Here is a 22,568-nt window from a genome sequence, read left to right as displayed (position 1 = left end):
GAGAGCACAGAAGAGGATTTAAGACTCCAAGCAGATACTGCAGCAAAATGCAGCAGTTCCCCCTGGCCATGGGCTTGGCTCCTGTCACTCTCAGCCTCTCCTTCCACTACTCCCAAGCAGAACCTACTCAAAGGGGCCATGAGTGTGAGTGACCTAATGCATCCAGCTGGGCATCACACCCATGACCCTCTCCACAGGGACTCTTGGCCTTCATGAGAGCAGGACCTGGGTAGAAGGGTGCAGGTACCAGGTTCTGAACAGGAGAAAGCGAACTTCCTGGTGGCCAGATCGCTGTCCTCCCAGCCACGGCCACTCCAGTTCTTCCTCCAGCCCACCCAGGACAACATGGCCTGGGAGGAGCTGCACCCTGGCCTCTGCAGGCACTGGGTCTGCAAAAGCCTCCCAGGATATCAGGTAGGCTTGGGCCAGGAGGCCTCCCGGAACAGTAGGAGGACAGGCCCCTTCTTGGCCCTTGGCCCCCAAGCCAGCACCCTGTGCTCTGGCCTTTCCAACTCAGATATGGCTTCTCTGGTTCCTCTACTGGGAAGTGAAAATAGTACCTCTCAGAGATAAAAAAAAAGCTCCCAAGTTGAAGCGACTTGTTCAAGGTTCTGAGACCAGAGCTACTACAGTGGGCTTCAGCTTCGTGGGACATTATATACACAGCCCTGGGCCCCCATGCCCAAGGCCAGGCTCTATTGGCACCAGAGGCTGCTGTCTGTTTGCAGGTCCAGACAAGACCACCCTTGGTCTCCACCCCAAGATACTAAAGGAACTGGGAAGGGGCCACAGGTCACTTTGTTAGGGTGTCAGATGCTTACTGAAAGGACAAGGGCGCAAGGTAGGTGTGGTGGGCACTTGGGAGGCAGAAGCAGGCAGATTTCTATGAGTTTAAGGACAGTTCGTCTACATACCCAGTTCTGTGCCAGGCTAGTCAAGGGATATGTAGTGAGACCCTGTCTCAAAATTAAATAAAAATTTAAGGACAATTTAGGTTGTTTCCAGGTTCTGGCTATGACAAACAAAGCTGCTATGAACATAGTTGAGCACATGTCCTTGTGGCACGATTGAGCATCCTTTGGGTATATACACAAAAGTGGTATTACTGGGTCTTGAGGAAGGTTGATTCCTAATTTTCTGAGAAATCAACATATGAAGCTAGAAAACATCATATTGAGTGAGGTAACCCAGACCCAGAAAGACAAATATCATATGTTCTCACTCATACGTGGCTTCTAGACATAAAGCAAAGAAAAACCAACCTACAGCCCACAACTCCAGAGAACCTAGACAAAAGGAGGATCCTAAGAGAGACATACAAGGATCTACATAGGAAGGAGAAAAAGACCAGATCTCCTGAGTAAACTGGGAGCATGGGGAGCATGGAAGAGGGTGGAAGGGGAGGTGGGGGCAAGAGAGGGGAGGGGAGAAATATATAGCTCAATAAAAACAATAAAAAAAAATTTAAAAAATTCCTGTGGGAAGCCGGGCGGTGGTGGCGCACGCCTTTAATCCCAGCACTCAGGAGGCAGAGGCAGGCGGATCTCTGTGAGTTCAAGGCCAGCCTGGTCTACAAGAGCTAGTTCCAGGACAGGCACCAAAGCTACAGAGAAACCCTGTCTCAAAAAAAAAAAAAAAAAAAAAATTCCTGTGGAGAGTCCTGGTCCTCCAAGCCTGCCAGAGACGTGGACACCCTCTCCTGCCAGAACACTTGCAGGAAGGTGTGTGGCCATGCAGAGAAGTTGGGAGCTCCAAGCTGCCATTTCAGGAGGAGGCCACAGCCTGGGGAAATGATGGGGGCTTCAGGAAGGGCCTCCTCCGTCCTTGCAGGTCTTCGCACGCTGCTGTCCCCTCTGGTTTAGTCTACTTCCTCCTTGAGGTAAGTAAGGGGCGGCAGTGGCAGGTTCTCACTGCACACCGAGTATGAGCAGCGCCATTCTGTGTTCTCCTGGTGGGCAGCACTTGGAGACTCTCCGTGGCAAGAAGGGGCACAATGGGCCGGGGATTTGTGTCTCACCATGTCGCAGCATGACAAGAGACCTAAGGAGGGTCCAAGAGAAAGTAGGTGACGTGGCTGAGGCTAGCCCACTGCCAGGAATCTACAGGTTCCTGCTGTGAAGTCTTTCGAGTCAGAGCAGAAACAAAAATTATCCCCAAGAAAGGACTTGGGGACTTAAACACACCACCACCAAGGACCCGTTCCCTTTTCTCTCCCGTTCTTTCCAGCTATTTAAGCAGCTTAAGGTTTCCAATTTTTCTACCTTCCACATGGGGATTTTTTTAAATATTTATTTTATTTATTTATCATGTATACAATATTCTGTCTGTGTGTATGCCTGCAGGCTGGAAGAGGGCACCAGACCTCTTTACAGATGGTTGTGAGCCACCATGTGGTTGCCGGGAATTGAACTCAGGACCTTTGGAAGAGCAGGCAATGCTCTTAACCACTGAGCCATCTCTCCAGCCCCCACATGGGGATTTTTGAGGATGACCCTGCTCCCCACCGCAGGAGCTCCTCTTCATCTGCACGAGTTCCCAGGAAAGATAGTGATGAGAGACCATCAAGGCCTGAGAGATCTAGACACTGAGTCAGCAGGAGGCACAGAGATGTGGGGACACCCAGCTTGGATGGCGTGCCGGTCTCCTCCGTCTCTCCGCTCCTTCTGCACAACCTGGCATGGAGACCCTGACCTAGCCCAGTTGAGCTGACAACATACCATCATGTAGTAACCACAGTGATTCGTTGACGCCCGGCATGCCACTGAGTGCCTCTCCACCTCCATCTGATTCAGTTCACATCCTACCCAGAGTCAAGCTGAAACTGAAGAGACCACAGGGCTTAACCACGGTACTCCTCTCCCCTCCCACTGCTCCAGCTCGCCGTCGTATCATTTTTTTGACATTTTTACTCGGGGTAGAGTCTGGCAAAGAGCCCCAAGGTCTTCCTCTAGAACACCATAAAAAAAATCTTGATCTGGGGACTCTGGGCAGGGCCGTTGGATTCTGGCTCCGGACCTATCGCCGAGCCTTCTTACAGACATCTCCTGGTAATTATGGGCAGTGGATGCCAATGTCTTGAGCGAAGTGCTCTGAAGAGAAACTTAAAACCAAGAAAATTGTATCCATCAATTAAAACAAAAAATAGCCAGAAACCTCGCTGTGTCTCCAGGGTTCAGGAGTGTTCCTGGCACGCAGCAGGCCCCTGACGGCTGCTCATCCGGTAAGCGGATGAATGATCCGATTTGGTGGCCAGCTCCTGCTTTCCTGGAATCCTGTTCCTTTGCACGTTTACTCAACTGCCTCGTTCGAAAAATGGGCAAAATACATCTAGGGGCCCACCAGCTCTGCTACTTCCTAGGTCCCTTGAGCAGCAAGGAGAGGGACCCACATAGGCATGGGGTCCAGTCTATTTGAGCTGTGCCTTTACTCAGATACGTGTCATTCCCCTAGTGCTGTGGATGGCCCCTGGGAGGCCTTGGACTTCACCCCAACTACTACTCTGTCCTGGGTCAACCAGTGGCCACCCCGTCCCCCAGCGAACAGGCATGAGAGCTGCTGCTTCCCGTCAAAAGGAGCCCACGCTTTTCCTTTCCTAGGTATGAGTGATGGCGTCCATACAGAGACCTTGTAGTCGCTGTAATCCCTCGCCGGTACATACCATTTTTATTCCGAAACACTTTTATGCCTCCACTCATTTTATATTTCATATGCTCTCTCCCGGTGTTTGGCAGATGGTGAAATTTATGCGCAAGGACACAGCGAGCTGGCGGGCCCCTCCGGTACCCTTTAGGCCAGCCAGATGCCGTTAGCGGAGAGGAGCACCTCATCTCTAGGACAGAGTGAATGTGGGCGGGGCTCCACATGGCTCCTCCAGGCCACTCTCATTTGCATTTATGAGCTTAGTGTCAGAAGAGCTGCAAGGCGAACCATGTAGGGCATGTTGAAGTTAAGAAAGTATCATACAAATGCCTGGCAGTGTATTCATTGTTGAGGTTCTTATTAGTTTTTAATGCAGAGACTAGAAAGCTTTGAATGCTGGACTTCCCCTGTGTTCTCTTTATTTAGTTTTTTAAATTTATTTTTATTTTCACTTTTGGTTTTTCAAGACAGGGTTTCTGTGTAGCTTTGGTGTAAGTCCTGGACCAAGCTGGCCTTGAACTCACAGAGATCTGCCTGTCCCTGCCTCCCAAGTGCTGGGATTAAAGGCATGCATCACCACTGCCCAGCTTCCTGCTTTCTCTTTAATACCACATTCTTCCAGGTGCCTTTCCTCATGACTTGGCTGTACCTCTATTCTCAGGCTGCAGGGTCGCCTCATGTCCCCAACACCTGCAGAGTATTTGGGCCCAGCATAGCTTGTGATGCTTTGCTATATAACACCAAGGGAGGGTGGGACTCTGGGGTAAGGACTCATGGCTCTCTTCCTCTAGGCTCACCCAGTCAATGCCTTCCTTCTCTCCCCTGTGGGCAGCATCAATGCCTCACTCCCCCAAGAGGAAGACAGCCCAAGCTCTCTCAGTTTAATGTTTATCCTTTGCTGTGGGGCAATGCTCTTGTACACTGTAAAGATTTGTCACTCATATTAGTTTAGTAAAACACTGATTGGCCAGTAGCCAGGCAGGAAATATACATTCTGGGAAGAGGAAAGGCAGAGAGTGAATCACCAGCCAGACGCAGAAAAAGCAAGATGAGAATGCCTTACTGAGAAAATGAAACCAAACCACATAGCTAAACATAGTCAAGAATTATGGGTTAGTTTAAGTTCTAAGAGCTAGTTAGTAATAAGTCTGAGCAATAGGTCAAACAGTTTATAATCAATATAAACCTCTGTGTGTTTATTTGGGACTGAACGGCTGCCGGACCAGGTGGGACAGAAACTTCCCTCTATCATTCTTCTTGCTCAAAACCCAAGCCAAAGCCAAATGTCTTGGGCTATCATTAATTCCCTAAGACGTCCTCAAGTTCTAATGTTCCCTGACCTCTGCTACAGCCTTCATGAAGTGGAATCTCATGGTCTCTGTTGCCCCTTAAGTCCTTTCGTCTGGGACCTCAGAGCATGCCAGACACAGAGCACACCATTGCCATTGCTCAGAGGTGGACGGACACTCAGCCAGGCTCCCTATCTACCTAAAGTCTGTCTGTCTGTTTCTACCACATCCCCGTATGACACCTGTTTAGCATTTCATGACCGACAAGGTAAACACCCTGCCACACTTGCTTACACTGTTCATGATGCTGAATGTTGTCTGTAATTGTGTGATATTGGGGTTTGAACCCAGGGTCTTGTGCATGCCAGGTGAGCGTCCTGCCACTGACCTACACATGCAGTTCCTGTGTTGATCATTCAAACTACTTCTGTGCCTCCCACACTCTTCCAGACCTTGTTCCAATGTCACCTGGTCAGCAGACACTACTTCTCTGTGGTAGCCCTGACCTCTGCACAGGGGCTCGGGGAGGAAAGTGTGCTTTATCTGCCTACTGCACTAGATGGAGAGCTCTCGGAGATGGGGGTCGGTATTCTGTTCATCACCGGCCCTGGCACCTTGCCTGCCCTAGGCAGCCGCTCTGGAAAATGTCTGCCAAGCTGAGAGCAAACACTAGGAATGTTTACACTGCGCTAAGTGCCCAAGATCTCGCTGGCATCTGAAAGCCCTGCTTGGAAGAGCTGGGCCGTTTTGTATTCCCACCTGCAAATGAATGCTTACTGGGACAACAAACAAGTCGCCAGTGCAAGCTCTCCTAAGCTGGGTTCAGCCCCAGAGCAGGACAGGGAGGGGAGGGCTGGCTGAGAGACCATGCAGGTCCCTGTCCCCAGCAGGATTGGGCCAGTAGCTTCCAGGCTGGCTCAAAAGGAAGGAGGCCTCAGAAAGTGGAGGGGAGTGAGTTGCCTGTGACAGCTCGGACCCCACAGCAGCAGGGCCCACTCCCTTGTATTTTGGCAGTGGGTGCACTGAGCAAGGCCAGCTTCAGATGGAGAAGACAAGCGAGATGCTCTGGAGCCCAGAGTCCCAGACAGCCTCACCCACCTACCTGCACGGTGGCTAGGGATGTGCTGGGCCCCGATTCCCACCAAGCTCTTTCATTTCCCTGGCAAGGACTCCTAACTGGAACGGAGTTAGGGCTTGATGGCCATCACATTTCCACCAGACCTCCTCTGGTGGGTCTCTGTGCATCTCTTCATCGGCGAGAACAATAGCCAAAGCATGCCTTAACCAGACACGTGCGCAAATCCAGAAGGAGGTCTTGCAAAAGGACAACCAGGGTCTTGTAAGGGGCTCGGCAGGGAGGAATGCTCACCACTAGATTCCGGTGTGTGTGTGTTCCTGTACACACATGGCTACAGGTGCCCATGGGGGTCAGAGGTCACGGATCTTCTGGGACTGGGGTTCCATGCGGCTGTGAGCCACTTACCATCTGTGCTTGGAACCAAACTCAAGTTCTCTGGAAGAGAAAAACATGCTCTCAGCTTCTGAGCAACTCCAGCCCAATAATAAATATTCTCTTCTCCTTTTTTTCAACATTTTTTTAAAAAATTAAATGGCATCAAAAGTACAATCAACCTCTCCCCAACACCTCCCCACTTGATTTTTCCAGATATGGTTTCTCTGTGTAGCCCTGGCTGTCCTGGAACTCACCCTGTAGACCAGGCTGGCATTGAACTCAGAGCTCTGTTCCACCTGCCTCTGCTTCCTGATGTTGGGATTAAAGGTGTGTGCCGCCGCCACCGCCACCCGGCAGGAGTATAACTTCTTGATTATAAGATAGGGTGATGGCCACAGACGTGTCCAAGGAGGGGACAGACAGAAAGACTTTTCCCAGCCCAGCCAGGAAGCAGGTCTTTTGCAAGTCACAAGGCTGGTGGGCGGAGAATGACTCTGGGGGGCAGGTGGGCTGAGGCTCTGACTCAGAGGCCTGTGAGGCTTGCTGCTGTCTGAGCACCACCGCCCTCCCCTTGGTCACTAGGTGATTTATGGGGAAGTTTCATATGACACATATAGCTATGTCCTTAAGGCTGTCCCTGTGGTAGTAAGAAGCCCGCAGGTGGCTGTCTGTGGATACTGTCCCCCAACCTTGTTTGGGGAATGCTGTCACATAGGAAGTATCAGTTGGCACCCACACCACTCAGGGGGAGAAACAAAACACAGCCAGCATCAGGGCTGAAAAGAGAGTCAGCCCAGAACAACACAGGCATGGGGGGCAAGGAAAAAAAAACAGCCACTTAATCCTCGGCAGGGCACTCACCACCCAAGATTGACGTCAGCATGCTATGGCAGGTCCCCCAGGAGGGTTTGCACATGGCTTTGTGATGAGTTTCCCTGAGTCTCGATAGTCAGTGAGACTCTGTGGTTCTCTTCTTGGAAAGGGGGAAATAGGCCTCTCCCAGGTTCTCCCCAGCTAGGATAGCTTTTCCCAAAGTGTGAGGTGCATGGACCTTCATGCTAGCAGGGCTCAGAGGCAGGGGTTTGGGGAGGCTGGTGCCCTGTCTGGCACTGCTGGAGCCAAGCTGTAAGAAGGAGCTTGAGCCCACCCCTGTGAGCTCCCACTCTCCTCTGGGTGAAGGGCCTGCCAGGCACTGATGCCCTCATAATACTGTGCGATTTCCTTGTGGAGTCCTCCTGAGTACACCCACCTTTTCCACCCTAGCACCAGCCTTCAGCTTCATCAGCTTACAAACAAAATTTACCTGCCACCCCACCCCTCCACCCCCGCCCTCGCCGAGTGAGAACTGCTCCCTTTCTCCGTGGTGTGCTGAGCCCAGGCCGGGCGGCTGTTCAATCTTCAGGAAGTTTGCAAGTTGGTTAGCCCAGCCATCACGAAGGCTTAAATTACATAAAAATTACAATTAAATAATTATAGTGGAAACTAAGTAGTCTAAATGCATCACTTCCTAATTATTTTATACATCTCATTCTGTTCTCCTGCCGTTATTATCTCTGGGCTTTGCATGGGCATGGTGGGACCACTCTGTAAGGCTGTGTTAGGCCCCAGGGTTTCCCAGCCCCAGGTGTGGCACTGTGTCCACAGACCCACGCAGGGGTATTTACTCCACCTCTTCTCACCTCAATTCCAAGCTCTGGGATGTGGTACCCGGGCCAGGCAGAGAGAAATAACTGTCTTTGTGTAAGGAGCTCCTTGGGTTCCCCTCGGATGGTTTTTGGGTAAGATACACTTCCTTTTCCTTTCCCCGGCCCCCCTGGGCTTCTAGACAGTCAGAACAATGGGAAGCAGAGCCAACTTTGTAACGACCAGGGTGGATTCTCCCTACCCAGGATCCTGAGAACGGCTGGAAAGGATTTAAAGAAGCCTCTTCTAGTGTGGTTGCCCACCTGCGCTGGGTGGTTCCAGTAGGGGTCCGCATAGCGCCTCCAAGTGGACAGAACACTTCGCTAAGGTGGCCCAGTGGACTGTGCCCTTAGCTGTCTTCCCTAGCCTAGGCTCCGTAGATCCCAAAGGTATTGTCGCCCCTGGTCACAGGCCTGGGACTCTTTCTACCCTCTGAGCCACCCGCTCCCATCATCCTCTGTCAAAAGGTTACGCATCCTCAGTACCTAAGTGTAAAAGTACCAAGCCGCTGAGGTCTCCAGGATGGTAAAAATCGGAGTCCCAGTCCGCTCCTGGGCCTCAAGACACAAAATCGAGCTAAGTACTCCAGCTCCCTCTACACACCTGCAGAGGAAGGGCCAGGCTAGTCTCCCGCGCCCACGCACTCAGAGCCGGGATAGCCTCGCCGCAGGGCCGGGCCGGGAACTGCTTCGTGTCAGACGCGTGGGGGAGGCGCCGCCGGGCCGAAGCGCTAAGCCTGCGCGGGGTCCCCGCGTCCCTCCGCACTAGGCTGGGAGTAGGGGGCTAATCTCCAAGCACCGCAGCGCCCCTGGTTATTCCTCCGGAGTTCCTCCTCATCTAGTGTGGCTCCGTTGCACGTCCCGCCCAGAGAGGCACGAGGCTAATCCTGGGTCCCAAGGGGGGGATTTAGGGGGTGCCCGGGCGCGAGGCGCTGCGGATTCCTGTGCTCGATGCAGGGCAGTGGACACGCTGGAGCGGGAGCCCCGCACTCTCTCTCTGCACCGAGCCCAGGACGGCCGCGTGCGGGCCGAGGGGTCCCTCTGGCGCCCGGAAGCGGCTGTCTAGCGATGATGCATCGGGCATGCAGGGGCCACGGAGGCTCGCAGCCCGGACTCCGGATGGTTAAATGCGAAGATGTGGAACGTAGGCAGTGGGGCGCCCCTGGGGCTTGGGGCTTGGAGGAGGCGTCAGAGAAGACCTGGATAATGGCTTCTCTGTCAATCTGGCTTCTACTCTCACCGCCGGCGATGCCCACTGCCCACTTCTGGGACCTACTGTCCGAGGGCTGCCTGTGGATCCCGGACTCACGGTGGGGACCTTGTCTGGACCAGGGCCCTGTAAAAGGCTGTGGGGCAACCAATCGACGGCTTATTGGAAAAGATGGGGGACGGTCTGCGGGGCCAACCAGGCCAGCTGGTAGCTGGAGCTCTTTCAGTCTTTTAAAACCCGATTTGGGTTCTCCCTGCCTTAGTTACCCTTTCTACATAATTGGAGCTTGGAATGAGTTCCCAGGCCCAATTCTGGTTCTGACTTGGGGCACACGATGCAGCCCAGACCCTTGTCCATAGTCCCCAGAGGCACTGGAACCTGGACTGGAATCCCAGCCAGGCGGTGCCGCTATCCAGAAGAAAAAAAAAAAGGCGTAGGTATGGGGGTGGCTTGGTCAGGGTGTCTAGTGTCTATAAGAAAACGATCAGAGATGCGAAGAAGTCGCTGCCCACCTCTGGGGCCCCTCCCCCGAAGTCCCGGAGCGAGAGGAAAGGCTAGGCAGAGTTCATGTGGAACGAAGCCCAACACACATAGACATACAAAGGGACCCACGGACACGCCCAGAGCGCATCCTCACTCTAAGGGAAGGAGCTCCCGCCGGGGCCCCTTTCGAGCCAGCTTCTGGGGCACCACCTGCCCGGAACTAGGCTTGCTTTGATGGCAGGAAGGGTTCGATCCGCAGATGCGAGAAGGCACCAGTCCTGACGAGTGCATGGGGGGGGGGCTCTTCTTCTGGGGCGGGAGGTAGCATTGCTAGGTCCACGAACCCCAGGAATTGGGAAAAGGGGAATGCAGGAGGGCGGGGATCTAGGGCGTGGGAGTTCCCAGACCCAGGGTGTTCCGTGGCTTTCAGCCCCAAACGGACGTCTACGAGCCGTGGAGTAGCCTCGCTACCCCTTTTCTTGAACCTCGGCGAGCTGCACGCTGGGCACACCGACGTTGACGACTTGGGGAGAAAAGGGCTCCAAGCGCGCAGAACCTGAACCTGGCGAGCATTCAGGGGGACCCAGCGATTTGAGCTTGTCTTGGTAGCCTTTCTTCTCTTCCGAGCCCCGTCGGAGATTAGTGGCACCGAGTAGGTGCCTCAGCCTCTAATCCAGGTCCACGGTTGATCTCCCCATTGGCCGTGTTCTGGGAGCCTTCGGGGAAGCGGCGCGGGCCCTGGCGGGGGCGTGCGTACGAAGGCGGTGGGAGGGGGCGGCGGCGGATCCGGGAGGGATGAGAGAGGGAGGGCTGAAGTAGCTCCAGCCGCGCTCCCGTGCGACCCCCGCGGCGCCGCGGGGCCCGTCCGCACACAATTAAAGCGGGATTCCTCCCCCGCTGACGTCGGCGGCGCCGAGGCCCCTCCCGCGGCTGCATAAAAGGCGCGGGCTCCGCAGCGCAGGCGGCAGTGGGGGCCGAGGAGCGCGGCTGAGAAGACCGTACGGCTGAAAAGCTCGGTGCCCAGAGCGCGAGCCGCCTGCCGAGCGACTGCCCCAGCCAGCCCGAACCCGGTCCCAGCCCGAACCCCACCGGAGCCGAGCGGACTCGGTGCTCCAGGTGTCCGCAGCCATGCTGGTCGGCCGCACCGCGCGCACCTGTGCGCTGCTCGCCCTCTGCCTCCTGGGCAGTTGGGCCCAGGATTTCGGGCCGACCCGCTTTATCTGCACATCGGTGCCGGTGGACGCCGACATGTGTGCCGCGTCCGTGGCCGCGGGCGGCGCGGAGGAGCTTCGGAGCAACGTGCTGCAGCTCCGTGAGACCGTGCTGCAGCAGAAGGAGACCATCCTCAGCCAGAAGGAGACCATCAGGGAGCTGACCACCAAGCTTGGCCGCTGCGAGAGCCAGAGCACCCTGGACGCAGGTCCCGGCGAAGCCAGGTCGGGCGGCGGCCGCAAGCAGCCTGGCTCGGGCAAGAACACGATGGGCGACCTGTCCCGGACGCCGGCCGCGGAGACTCTCAGCCAACTCGGGCAAACTTTGCAATCTCTCAAAACCCGACTGGAGAACCTCGAGGTCCGCGTGAGCTGCGGTCCCCCCTCCCTTCCGCGTTGTGCGCCCTTCTGCCCTCGCCCACCCCCATCCCGACCCGATCCGCCCCCGCAACCCCCTTCCTTGCCTCTTCGGCGCGCGATGCCAGACCGTCGCTTCTCGGACCCTGCGGGGCGCCGAGGGCGGCCTTTAGCTGGAACTCCCCTCCAGGCCGCCCCCGCAATCGTTCCAGGGACCGCGCCGCGGGCCTTCGCTCACGGTCCGGGCTGCATGCCTAACGGTGTGGTTTTCCCCTGCCCTTGTGCCCCCGCAGCAGTACAGCCGCCTCAATTCTTCCAGCCAGACCAACAGCCTCAAGGATCTGCTGCAGAGTAAGATCGATGACCTGGAGCGGCAGGTGCTGTCTCGGGTGAACACTCTGGAGGAGGGCAAAGGGGGCCCCAAGAACGACACAGAGGAGAGGGTCAAGATCGAGAGCGCCTTGACCTCCCTGCATCAGCGGATCAGCGAGCTGGAGAAAGGTAAGGGCTCAGGGGGACATGCTGCATGCTCTCGGCTCCCTCTAGGGACATGGCCAGGCCAGGGTCCCGCTCCCTGCCCTGGCCTCTGGTCCCGGACCCACACTGTAAGCCCTCCCCAGTCAGAGCTTCCCGCGTAGTGTCCTGGAGAAGCAGCGGAGCTTAAGAACGGATTGCACAGTGCAGTCAGGACACTCACAGGATTTTTTTTCAAGTCTGATTTGTTTAATCTTCAGTAACTTTGCACAGTAGCTGTGTCTGGCCCAAGCTTTCCTTAGTGTTCGGAAAGCCTTGCTTCAGCTGGAACATGTGGCCAGCAAAGACTGGACACCTGCCCTCTTGGGCCATTGAGTGTCTTTCCTCCCAGTTGCCCAGTGCCCCTGGTGTCCTGGTCCAGGTCCCTCTCTCCACCTTGAGGCCCCTCTTTCGATTTTCTTTTTCCAGTGACCCATCTTTCATGCCGCTGAGTTTGCCCTGGTCGTGAACTCAGACCGCCCCTAGCACCTGCCTGGGTGTACTGATTAGTTGTGCCCTGGAGTCGCAGAAATCAAACAAGGTTGTAAAAGGGGGAGGGGGCACTCAGCTCAGAACAGGGACACGTGACCCTGCCCGGACTGCAAAATGTGCCGGCTGGATTTAAACAGTGCCATCTTAAGGCGTGTTATGTAACTGAAAAAACATCAAGGAAAAGAGACCTAAGAAGGGAGGGGTGGGAGATTCAGGAAAAGAAAACACTCCTGAGAGAGGCCAGTACTCCTTACCCCCCAAACTACGAGCCTGAATTGGGAGGGATCTGCAGTCAGGACTGACCCTGTTCTCTTGTTCTCTTGGCTTGGGGGTGTTTCTGGCCTGGACCCTCTGCTTTCTAGAAGTCACTCTTAATTTGGGTACCAGATTCTTCCTGGGCTCTGGGGCAGGGGTAAAGCCAGGAGCTGGCAGGGCAGGTGCATCCCTTGGCTCTAAAAGGGTGAGTACCCACTTCTCAACAAGACCTGTTTTCCTGGGAGCCAGTAACAGCAGGCCCAGGGCCAGCCACAGGAGGTGTAGAGGTGGGGGTGAGAGTTAAGACATTTTCAGAGGATACTGGTTAGCAGTCAAGAAACTGGATGGGGGAACCAGGCACAGGGCCTGAGTTTCCAGGAAGCTCATCAGAGGCTGTGACCCCCTCAAAGTATCACCCCGGGGTCTCTGATCCAAAGGAGGGTGACTTCCCCTGCTGCCCTGCCTCTCTCAGTGGACTCCAGGCAGCATCCTTGGGGGAGCTGTAGCTCCATCTGAGGGAGTTGTGCAAAGGTCCAGTGAGTGCCTGGATGTAGTATGTCCTGGCTTCAAAGAAGGGGCAGGCAGGAGGGGATGGCTGTCTTTGCTGGAGATTGAAAAACCCAACACAATCAAGAGGTCCTAAACACCGTCCCTGTCTAAATCAGGTCGGCCCCCACGGGGGATGCTCAGCAGGGAGCTAGCCTGGTTCCTTCCTCCCCTGCAGCCATAGCTTCTCAGTCTTTCAGCCAGTGTGCCCTGAAGCAGGCCCAGTTCCTTCTCCATGCCCACTCTGCAGTCCAGAGGCAGGTTCGCAGCCTGTCCTGTGCTCTTCCCCTACCCTTGCCTCCCCAAGAGATGCCACCATGTGGCAATAAGAGTTGGCCGGGCCCAGAGTGCAGAGATCTTGGGTCAGCTCTTTTGCCAGCTGGCCCTTTCTGCATCACGGGACTTGACTGGGGGGACCAAACACAACTCGTACCATAAGCACTTGGTCAAGATGGCAGGACTCATCTTGTCCTCCCTAGGTCAGAAAGACAATCGCCCCGGAGACAAATTCCAGCTGACATTCCCGTTGCGGACCAACTACATGTACGCCAAGGTGAAGAAGAGCCTGCCGGAGATGTACGCCTTCACCGTGTGCATGTGGCTCAAGTCCAGCGCAGCGCCTGGAGTGGGCACGCCCTTCTCTTACGCTGTGCCTGGGCAGGCCAACGAGCTGGTCCTCATTGAATGGGGTAACAACCCCATGGAGATTCTCATTAATGACAAGGTAATACCACCATCCTGCAGGACCAGGGCAGCAGGGTGAGGCCCAATCAGGACCCTGGGATGTCATCAGAGCTGTGTGCCCACACCCCACCAGAGTTAGGGGACAACGGCAGGCCTTCTAGATCCTGGGGTGTGGAGTGCTTATCAAGGCTGTGGCTCTGAGAACAATGTCTGCCCAGCAAGACCGAGGGAGGAGGAGGAGGCTGAGGCCGATCAGAAATGGGGAGGAACATCTTCACCTGCTCTCACTGGAAAACAAGGAGAGCCGGAATGTTCCAGAAAGAGGACTTAGCTGGAGGAGGGGAGGAAGGAAGGGTGGTGGAGGACAGCCCTGGGAATGTTCTAGTCCGTCCTGCTGATATTCCGGCTCCTCCTCCGCTGGCTGGGCGACTGGCTGGGGTTTTCCATATTTAGTGACTAGGTTCTCTGGAGGGTGAAGCCGGCCTAGAGTCTCTCACTTTGTCTAGATCTGTCTCACTTTGGCCTTGCTCTCGGGAAGAGGTCAGCCCCCTCCCACCAGGAGAGTGCGGTTTTCTCTCCAGCGAGCTGCGCTCCACCCTGCCCCTCTGGGTTAGTGGAGTTAGCTACCTGTTTTTACTCCCTCCTCTCTACTCCAGCACCAGTAGAGAGAATGACTCAGACCTGGCTGGGAACAGGATCAAAAGACCCTAGAATGCACGGCACGTTCCTTGGCCTTGTGGGACGGGACTTGTCACGCACTGTCCTCCAGTCTGGGGTGGATGAGGGTCTGAAACGCCCGCTCAGACAAGTCCGAGCCGTTCTTACAGCCTCTCTCGGGTTCTCTGCAGGGGCTGATGGCAGGCAGTGTAGACCAGAGGACCTAGTAATTGGGAGTGGACTGCTGAGAAAGAGACCCAGTGGGGAGGCCGTAGTAGTGAACTTAGCTACCAGGGACACACGCTGTTAGTGGCTTGTTTTCAGGCTAGCTAAGAGGGGGGGGGGGGGGGGTGAGGTGGTGTGTGTCCAGATGGGTCTCAAGGGCTCCTTGGTTACGCTGTTGGTTTCTGATGGGATTCCATTGCCCGTCCATCCATGGGTGGGGTTGGCAGATGCTGAGGACATCTGCAGGGTGATGCTGCTGTAAGAGCTCTCTAATAGCCCAGCGAGAATTGTAAAGTGGATTGAGGAGTATTGCAAAGGAAGTTGTAAGAGTCCTCGGCTCTGGGTAGCGCTGGGCTATGGCCGCCATAATGCATGTCGTCCTCTTCCCTAGGTGGCCAAGCTGCCCTTTGTAATCAATGACAGCAAATGGCACCACATCTGTGTCACCTGGACCACCCGCGATGGGGTCTGGGAGGCCTATCAGGACGGTACGCAGGGTGGCAATGGAGAGAACCTGGCTCCATATCACCCCATCAAACCACAGGGCGTGCTGGTCCTGGGCCAGGAGCAGGTACTGACCTGGGCAGAGGGTGAGGGGCGGGGGGAGTGTGTGCTCCGGGCGGGCTTGAGGAAGCTCCGTGGGAGTGGGCCCAGGTCCCAGTGCTCTTGGAGACTGCAGCAGCAGGCCTCTTTGGCATGGGAAGCCCAGTTCCACTTTTAGCGATGAATAATTTAGCTCCTGTGAAGTGGTTCATCTCCCACTGGGCACCGGCACCTGGGAGGGAGATGACGGGACAGGAAGTCAAGTCTTCCATTCCTGTTGGGACATCTTTCAGTAGATAGGGTGTTTGAGAGGATCATTGACCGCCCCTCCCCCACACTCATTATTGCCCAGAGGACTGACTGTGTGAAAAGAGGTATCTCTCAAGGCTTGCAGGGGGTACAACCTATATCCAGAGTGGGCTGGCACCTATCCTTTCCCAGGGTTCCTCTCAGGGAGGGACATGTACAGTGTCTTGAAGATCCAGGTGCAGGAGCACAAACAGTACTAAGTGCATGCTGTGGAGGGAGGCGACCCACCCTGACGGGGAGGGAGGCGTGGATACCCAGCTTCATTCCTAGCAGTGGGCTGCCCGGTTAGACTCCTGGATCACCCAGCTAATGCCTTCTTCTCTCCCATCCCCCACTCTTCTCCAAAGGACACTCTAGGCGGAGGGTTTGACGCCACCCAAGCGTTTGTGGGTGAGCTGGCCCATTTCAACATCTGGGACCGCAAGCTGACCCCCGGAGAAGTCTACAACCTGGCCACCTGCAGCAGCAAGGCCCTCTCCGGCAACGTTATCGCCTGGACTGAGTCCCAGATTGAGATCTTTGGTGGAGCCACCAAGTGGACATTCGAGGCTTGTCGCCAGATCAACTGAAGGCTTCAGGCGAGGGCTGAGCCCCCAGCCCCACGCCTGCCCACCCTGCTTGTGCGGTGATGACCCATCGTCTCTTCTCCCCTTCCCCCAGGAATGACTCAAGGCCACGGCCCCTGCACACGCACACTCACTCAGCCTGGTTTGTCGTCTCCGTGCACATGAAACCGTCCCGGCTCTTCTTTGGCCCTAAGGACACCCCCATTCTCCCTAGGGGCCCTACTATCTCCCGGGCATGCCTAGCTAAAGCAGGTAGCATCAGCTTTGACAATGCAGAGTTAGGTGAGAGAGAGAGAGTGAGTGTGTGTGTGTGTGTGTGTGTGTGTGTGTAGGGGAGGCTTTTCTTTTAAAATGAGAGTTCCCTCCTTTCTTTGTGGTTTTTGTGCGTTCCTGATGGGTCAGCTGCTTGTGTGTCTTGAGGCTGGTATTTCTCTCAGCACAGACATTTATCCTCGTTTGCAGACCTCTTTGGGAGTGATATAGCCCGCTCTTGATGTAAGTCTTATAATAGTCTGCTAAGGCTGGGGAGGCCTTGCCACAGGAATTTTTATTTGGGATAAGTGGATTCTCTGAAAATCGGAGGCTGGTTGTCCTGGTACCACCTAGATGCCGTCATTTCCCTCCCCAGCCCGAGTCAGGTTGTCTGCTCTCTGCATCTGAGGGTAGAGTGGGCCACTCAGCAGCTCTGTCTCAGGTCTGCACCTTACCCTTGGCCTTCCTGCCTCCTTCTGTCACTCAAGACTGGGACCTGTTATTCCCTCTAGGCCTACAAAGCTGTGCTACTTCAGCCCAGTGGTTATGAGAAGGGAGTGTCCCACAGAGTCCCAGGACACGGGGCCTCGGCACCCTCCCTCCTCCCTCTGGTAGAGAGACCAGGGGCTTCAAGTGGGGAGTCTCATGTGCTTGATCCCCCTCCAGAGGGCACTGAGACCTGACCCACAGTCTATGGGAATGTCTTCCCATGGCATTTTTCACAGCCATACCCCTCCCAGCACACCCAGGCCCAGGTGAGCTAGCTCAGACCCCTCTCAGGGGCCAGTGGCTCAGACACCTCTCAGGTGGAGCCTGCTGGCCACGGTGGGGCCTGCCATCCACGCCTGCATCTCATGGGGCACAAGCCCTGTGGCAGCCCCAACCTGCCACCGGGCCTGTGGCTTTTCCTTAATGGAAGCAGCATGCATACCGCCTTCTGAGGAGGGGGACAAAATGTGTCTGTGCACACGTGTCTGTTGAATGACAGCAAACACTGAGGAGGCTGTGTCCAGGTGGGGTGGACCCTGCTTTGTTTCCCCATTTTGTGGGCACACGCCCAAGGACACCTGGACTATGTCTCCAGTAGCCTGACTAGCAAAAGGCGGGCAAGTCTTTCTAGAAACCTACGCAGCACTGCCTGGCCCGTCTGCAGCTGCAGACGCTTCCTCAACGGGAGCAGGGCTTGCTCCTGCTGTTCCTTCCAGGGGCACCTGTCTCCTTCCACACAGGTCTTTGTTGTGTCTGAACCTAGTGCATCCGTGTCGTCTGTGCCGTCTGTGTCACTGTTATTGTGGGTGTCTGCACGGTTCCCGGTCACTGCTCTGTGGCGCACCGCTAGAGCGAGCGAATTAGGCGGTGTGCCACGCGTCGTCCGGCAGTGGCTTTTTCTTGCATTCCTGTGCTTCCTCAGCGCCCTTCGGGTTGTGGCATCCTTGGATCTGTGGGGATCTTCTGTGTTTGCATGTTCTTCAGGGTGGTGTGTTCCTTGCTCCCTTGGTCCAGTGCGTGTTCCCTTGCCTGCATGGACTTCTCTGGTTCTGTGTTGTGTGCTAAGTGCCACCCAGTGTCCTGTGATCACCCACGTAGTTACTGAAAAAAACGGCTGGGTAAGCAAGCCAGGGGTTTGGGGGAGGTCACGAGAGAGATCAATCTCTCTCCCCTCCTTCTCCCCAGACATAGCAAGAAGCATCTCTAACATCTAGGTTGAGAATAAGTCTGAATGGTACCCATGGTGGGAGAGAGCAAGAGTGTGAGCTTGGAATCAACTTTCCAGACCAGATTGAGCCCCACCCTTACTTTTATAGCCGTCTGGGAGCCACCACCAGGCAAGGCCCAGAGCCGGCTGTGCCCGGTGCACTCCTGCCAACCCCTGCCACCAGCCCCAGCCCCTGCCAATGCGGACCCCAGACCACCTGCACCCAGATGGGTGGGGTGGGAGCTGTCCGTTCAGGACCACAAGCCATCCTCTGCCCCTGCCTAGAGGGCAGAGCACACCCCAATGCTTATGCCTCTATCCCTTCATCTCCCAGCTCCCCTCTCCCGTGCGGCACCCACGGTGCCAGGGACAGAAGCTGACACCTAGCTCTTGCCCTGCCCCTAACTGGAGTCTGTGCCAAGCCCCTCCCCTCCGTCACTGTGTTCACACTTGGCACTTTGCTGGCCCTGAGAAAGGTAATGACAGCCGCAAATCTGATCCACATGCTTTCCATCGACTCCGTAATCTGATTGATGTTCCCTCTTGCACTGAATAATACATGCCTCTCTCAGGTAAGCCATTTTATAAAATAAGAGATAAAATGCACTGTCGAGACAGTGTTTGCTTCTGCCGATGGTGTCCGACAGCACCCTGGGCATTAGGGTGGGAGAGCTGCCACGGAGGCTCCCAGGCCCTAGGGGGCTGAGAGCCCACTTGAATTGTAAGCCTTCTTGCTTTTGATAACACAGTATTATTTCTCTTACTGTAGAAGAAAAAAGTTTATTACCAAACAAGAGTATTTTTATGAAAGAATAGGACAAACTTATAAATTATCTCAACCTATATCTCCCTTGGAAATACTTTCAGGCTCCACCAAAATGTAGGACTGAAAGCGTGTATTTTGGCAGAAAGAGATACATTTTTGTATGCTTTCTTTTCCTTTTGTAGATTCCCAACTTCTTTTCTAAGACTGCAAAGATCACTTTGTCACCAGCCCTGGGACCTGAGACCAAGGGGTTGTCATGTGGGCAGGAGAGGCGGGCCTGAGGTTCACAGTCATTCCAATGAGCTCTGATAAGGGGCCACCGGGTCTCAAGGGTGTGCTGGGGACCAGGAGGTTTAAAAAAAAAAAAGCCTTTGATGGTGGGTTCTTTGTCTTGGAGCTGACTGGTTATGTGGGATGGGATGAGGATATTTGGATACCAATTCTGAGCTTGCTCGAAGACACTTGGGCTACTCTGGCGAACACAAGGGCATCACGTCCTTAGTAACCCAAGTGTGGCTGAAAGCGATCATGATTTCATCTAAAACACAACGTGTAAACTTACTCAGCTGACGATGGGAATTGTATTGCTTCTGTACGCAGTGGACTTATGTGCAATCTGTTCAAAGGGGAACAAGTCATTGAGGAGAAACAAAAGCCCAATACTTAGAGTCCCAATTTTGTCTTATTTGCCAAAAAGAGCAACCCCCCTAGAGTTGATATTGTTACAATGTACATACTGTAAAATATGAAAGAATCGATGTATCTTACTTTTTCATTATTTGCTAACCAAAGCTGTACATTTTTCATACAATCTGCAGCCTTTTGAGTATCAAAGGGGTATACCACCACCATCAGCCATTCTGAAAGTGCACTATTTATACTGGTACCCTTGCTTCCCCCCCCCCATTTTCTTGCTGAGATGACATGAATTGTTGAGTTTATTTTTACACAGTAAAGAGTGAAGAAAGACTCTGGTCTCCCTGGACTCTCTCTCTCTGGCTGTGTGTGTTTGCAGAAACATATGGGGGTCAATGCGTGGACTCTCTCTCTCTGGCTGTGTGTTTGCAGAAACATATGGGGGGTCAATGCGTGTGCTTGCCAAGGCCAGAGCTCAACACTGGTGTCTTCCTCGATGCCTCTCCACCCGCACGCGCCTCCGAGGCTAGGAGGATGCATCGGATTCCCCTGCACTGGAGTTACAGCGAAGTTGCCAGCCACTGTGTGGATGCTGAGAGCTAAAGCCAGGTCCTCTGCAAGAGCAGTCAGTGATCTTAACTCCTGAGTCATCTTTCCATCCCCCACCCCCACCCCTGCACTACCTTATTTTTAGCGGCAAGTTCTCCCACGGAAGCTGGAGACTACCAATTCAGCTAGACTGGATGGTCAATGAGATCCTGGATCTGCCTGCCTCTGCTCCTGCCCCAGCTCTGGGGTTACAGCCACCACTGTGCCTGGCTATTTACGTGGGTTCTGGGATCTGAACTCAAGACTTCATGTTTGCTGCACAACAAGCCCTTAGCCCACTGAGTCATCTTTCCAGCCCTTCTTTGACTGCCCTTCTAAAACTTGCCAATGTTGTCAGTCAGGACACGGGACCCTCATCTATAAGAGAGGGATTCCAGCCTGTGTTAGCATCACTCTGTGCCCCTCTACAGCCCTAGAACCCCTGGGATGTTGGGGTGAGGGCTCTGAGTCTCTCGGAGGCAGCTGACACAGAGGCAGAGAGCCTCCACAAATAACTACCCTGGGCCTGGGCACCCAGTAACTCAGGCTTCCCATTCATGGTCACCCTCCCTGCTGGATACAGGTAGGAAGTGTCAGGCCTGGGATTGATTCTGCTTTCTTCTGCCATATCCCGCTAATGGATGAATCCCATGTGTGCATCCGAAGTTCCCAGCTAGCGTGTTTTCTTATCCACAAAATAAAGGGAGTGAGTGACTTTGGGAGCCCTGAACCTAGGGAAGAGTGGCCATTCCTGAAAATCTGACTCTGGGTAGATGCAGAGCTTTGAATGGTCCACGTATCCTGGCATTATAGATCCTAGAATTCTTAACTACCTGAGGCCAGAGGCCATGGAAGCCAAAAGAGTCATCTGCTTGCCCCCTCCCCATGCCTAAACAGATACACACTATGTTCGCAGAAGGGACTGGCCACTCTGGCTACTCACTGGCTTTCCCCAGGGTTTCCTGCCAGTGCCTATAATCCCTGGCCAGGACATAGAAGCAGTGATTTGGTACAAGCCATTGTGTGGGAGACATGGAGGGAGGGAGTCTGTCCTGATGGCATGCCAAGCGGACGCTCCTCCCCGGCTCTCTAGAGAGGTGTTACTTTAGTCTACAGAAAGTGGAGGCCGAGCCGGGCAGTGGTGGCGCATGCCTTTAATCCCAGCACTCGGGAGGCAGAGGCAGGCGGATCTCTGAGTTCGAGGCCTGCCTGGTCTACAAGAGCTAGTTCCAGGACAGGCTCTAAAGCTACAGAGAAACCCAGTATCAAAAAACAAAAGCAAAACAAAACAAAACAAACAGAAAGTGGAGGCCTTTAGGGTGCCTGTGGTGGGCACTGTCTTCTCTTACGAGGTATACAGGGAGGGTCATATCCGGTTGGAGCAGCTCTAGGCCACACACTATGGGTCATCCCTAATGCCTTTTTTGTTTTGTTTTGAGACAGAGTTTCTCTGTAGCCCTGACTGTCTTTGAACTCACTCTGTAGATTAGGCTGACCTTGAACTCAGAGATCTACCTACTTTTGCCTCCTACCTAATGCCTTTGTAAACATGCATTCAAAACTAGAAACAAGCCAGGTGTGGTGGCACAGGCCTTGGGAGGCAGAGGCAGGCAAATTTCTGTGAGTTTGAGGCCAGCCTGGTCTACAGAAGGAGTTTCAGTCCAACCAGAGCTACATAGTGAGACACTGTCTCAGAAACATCAACCACAAAACCCCACAGCCTAGAAACAAACTTTCCACAGCTGTCAAACCTGATCTTGGCACACTGGCAAGTGCTATCCTGACTGGAAGGCTAAAACAGCACAGGCCTGTGTAATGTCCAGCTGGAGGTCCAGGGGCTCAGGGCCCCATAGCCAGAGGGAGTCCCAGGAGCCTCTGGAATACAGAAAGCTCTTTTGTCTTGCACACTTTTGGAGATGGGGGTTCATTACCCACTAGAGATAGCCTGTGCAGCTAAGTTCCTTCCCAGGAGATGTGATTCACCCCTCTTCCTCCTCAGGCCTCAACAACACACTGATCGTAAGTCCTCCAAAGTTCACCCTGGGGAGCCAATGAGCTTATTAGAAGGGGTGAGGGGTTATTGGAATGTGGGCACCCACCCAACAGCCACACTGGAAAATGTAGCCAGCAGAGGTGCAGGCTTTCTCCATAGCCGCACGAATGGGCCATCCCTCTAGTCTTTCCTGGCCTATTTACTAGAGCCTTCCCCAAGACCACCTGTAATTGGAGCAGAGTTATATACAACAGGTGGCAGAGAGCCACGGATACATAGGTGAGCATCCTGTGACCCTCCAGCCCCTCTGTGTGTGGGTGGTCACCAAGCCCAGCTGAGATGGTCTTTAGTGGGCACAGCTGAACTCCTTGTTGCGCACACTTCTTGGGCTCAGAGTTTTCGTACAACAGTGGTTTCCAAAACAGCTTGGGCCACTTCGTGTTTTCTCTCGTTACCGTTTCCCTTTCTTTTCTTTCTTTTTTTTTTTTTTAGTTTTTCCGAGACAGGGTTTCTCTGTAGCTTT

At 54.4% G+C, this 22,568-nt stretch overlaps 1 protein-coding gene and 1 long non-coding RNA gene across 2 annotated transcripts in view; one reads left to right on the top strand and one right to left on the bottom strand.

Moving 5' to 3' along the window:
- LOC113456311 overlaps positions 1-6,438 on the bottom strand; it is a 12,358-nt gene extending 5,920 nt beyond the window's left edge. Inside the window, exon 1 of the long non-coding RNA XR_003377129.1 lies at positions 6,031-6,438. This is a non-coding gene — a long non-coding RNA (uncharacterized LOC113456311). The remainder of the gene's footprint in view (positions 1-6,030) is intronic.
- A 2,235-nt stretch (positions 6,439-8,673) lies between these two features.
- On the top strand, positions 8,674-19,797 carry Nptx1 (neuronal pentraxin 1). Its single transcript, XM_005350836.2, has 5 exons — positions 8,674-11,328; positions 11,618-11,825; positions 13,610-13,854; positions 15,088-15,267; positions 15,896-19,797. Exons 1-5 carry the CDS (start codon positions 10,885-10,887, stop codon positions 16,115-16,117), a joined length of 1,299 nt encoding a protein of 432 aa, XP_005350893.1. The 5' UTR covers positions 8,674-10,884; the 3' UTR covers positions 16,118-19,797.
- Positions 19,798-22,568: the final 2,771 nt, after the last annotated feature.

This window comes from Microtus ochrogaster, chromosome 7, assembly GCF_000317375.1.
Source record: "Microtus ochrogaster isolate Prairie Vole_2 chromosome 7, MicOch1.0, whole genome shotgun sequence".
In the NCBI taxonomy this organism is placed as follows: domain Eukaryota; kingdom Metazoa; phylum Chordata; class Mammalia; order Rodentia; family Cricetidae; genus Microtus; species Microtus ochrogaster.
This window is presented reverse-complemented; position numbering and strand designations above follow the sequence as displayed.